At 41.6% G+C, this 1,880-nt stretch overlaps 1 protein-coding gene across 1 annotated transcript in view; it reads right to left on the reverse strand.

The window, feature by feature from the left end:
* Positions 1-1,880, reverse strand: part of mybbp1a (MYB binding protein (P160) 1a) — an 18,271-nt gene that overhangs the window by 4,662 nt on the left and 11,729 nt on the right. Inside the window, 3 exon segments of the mRNA XM_035666777.1 lie at positions 19-106; positions 205-336; positions 1,405-1,477. Of these exon segments, the coding sequence (XP_035522670.1) occupies positions 19-106; positions 205-336; positions 1,405-1,477 (293 nt within the window).

Below are 1,880 nucleotides of genomic sequence, written 5' to 3' on the forward strand. Positions count from 1 at the left end.
TGCACAATGAACCCAAACAGTGAGAGTCAATCTTTACCTGTTGGTGCACTCTGACCCCAGATGTGATGTGCTGCACTGCTGCATCCAACAGGTTCACACACAAAACCTGAAAACAACAAACAATCTGCATCAGTTCTCGCTCAAATTAGCATCTCCTGTTTCCATGGCGACCTGAGCCGACTCCTGGCGTGCGGCTGTACTCACCGGGAATCTGTTGAACAGGTCTGTGAACATCTGAGCGGTCAGAGGACTCTTCCTCTTGCTCATGAAGGAGCTCAGAGCCTCTCTAAAGACGGCAGAGACCCGATCAACGTCCACGTTGCCCATGAACCTCAACTGCACGCACACACACACACACACACACACACACACACACACACACAGAAAGATTAGAATAAAAGATAAAGAACATTAAATAATTAAAAAATATAAAACACTATTACAAGTGTGTATTGAACATTTTATTTATAATGAACTGTTCGGGTCTTAATGTGAGATGTTTGTTTTTGTATGTTAAAGGATCATCCTGTTTACTTTTCTTGTATTTATAAAATAAATAAATAAATCTGGCCCCATCAGTCACATAATGGACTCACAAACAGCACATCATGACACTAAAACCAAAACTAACTGTGTGTACAGAGACCACAGGCCAATATTTGTGGCTCTACGGTGGCCATCAGTCCACCACATCTCAAAAACTGAACTATGGATTTCCAGGAGGTTTTTTAGTCACGTTCCCCAGGGAATGACATCTACTGACTTTGGTGAAACTCTGACTTTTCTCGATTATATTCTCAATTAATTGCGGGTCTATAAAATATCCAAAATATCCATCACAATTTCCCAGAGGCCAAGTTGACGCCTTCAAATGTCTCATTTTGTCAAACCAACAGTCCAAAACCTTCAGTTTACTACCCAGAAGACGAAGAAAACCAGCAAATACTCACGTTTAAGAAGCTGTAACCACAAATACTGAACAAATTTGCTCATAAAATGACTTAACCAATACATTAATTATCAAAAAAAGAAAACAGGAAATCTGTGTGAGGCAAACACTGTCTTAAAGGGGACCAACCTGTCCAGGACTGACCCACTTCCTGACCCAGTAAAATACAGGGACAGACCTGGAGTTTATTTGGTGCAGAGCTGGACATAATGCAGTAACAACTGCATACTGAGTGAATATTTAATCGCTGTCTGTCTGCTGACCTACCCTGTGACCTAAAAGCTGGGAGAAAACCCCTGTGTGTGGTTTCGTATTCGGTAAAGTTGAGGAAACGTTTGTTCACATGTCTCAACCATAGTGACCATCTGTGGAACTTATTAGACCACTGACTGATGGTCTTACTTACTACCAGTGACCTAAAGAGGTGACAGATGGATCAGTGTGTGTAAACGTACGTCGTTTGCCTGCTCTTCTTTGGCGTCGGCAGGCGGAGCTCCTCGCAGCACTTTCACCACGTACAGAGATGCACTGCAAGGACAGTTCAACATCAGTGAAATACAAACAGAATCATGGAGAGTTTCTACACCTGCAGACAAGTGAGCGAACTCAACCCGCTCATGAAGATGCAGCTGAAAGCGAAATAAGGTCTGTGCTCAACGCCGAGATTTTTACATTTTGTTCTAACACATACACAAATATGGCATTAAATACCCCACCTTTACAGCAGAGACTCAGTTGCCTTTACAGCCTCGGTGCCTTTACTATTCAAACTCAAACGTTCCAACTTGTAGATTTTAATTCAAGATTAAAAGTTGGAAGTTTAGTGTTGGTGACTTTGAAGTCAGTTTCTTTATAGCCTAGTATTAGCTTTTTAGTTCTGGCAATGGATGAACAAAACCTGTAAGTATCATAAACCTTTGTTCTCCACAGA

Source organism: Morone saxatilis, unplaced genomic scaffold (assembly GCF_004916995.1).
Source record: "Morone saxatilis isolate NCDOM2014 unplaced genomic scaffold, NCSU_SB_2.0 Contig20, whole genome shotgun sequence".
Classification (NCBI taxonomy): Eukaryota; Metazoa; Chordata; class Actinopteri; family Moronidae; genus Morone; species Morone saxatilis.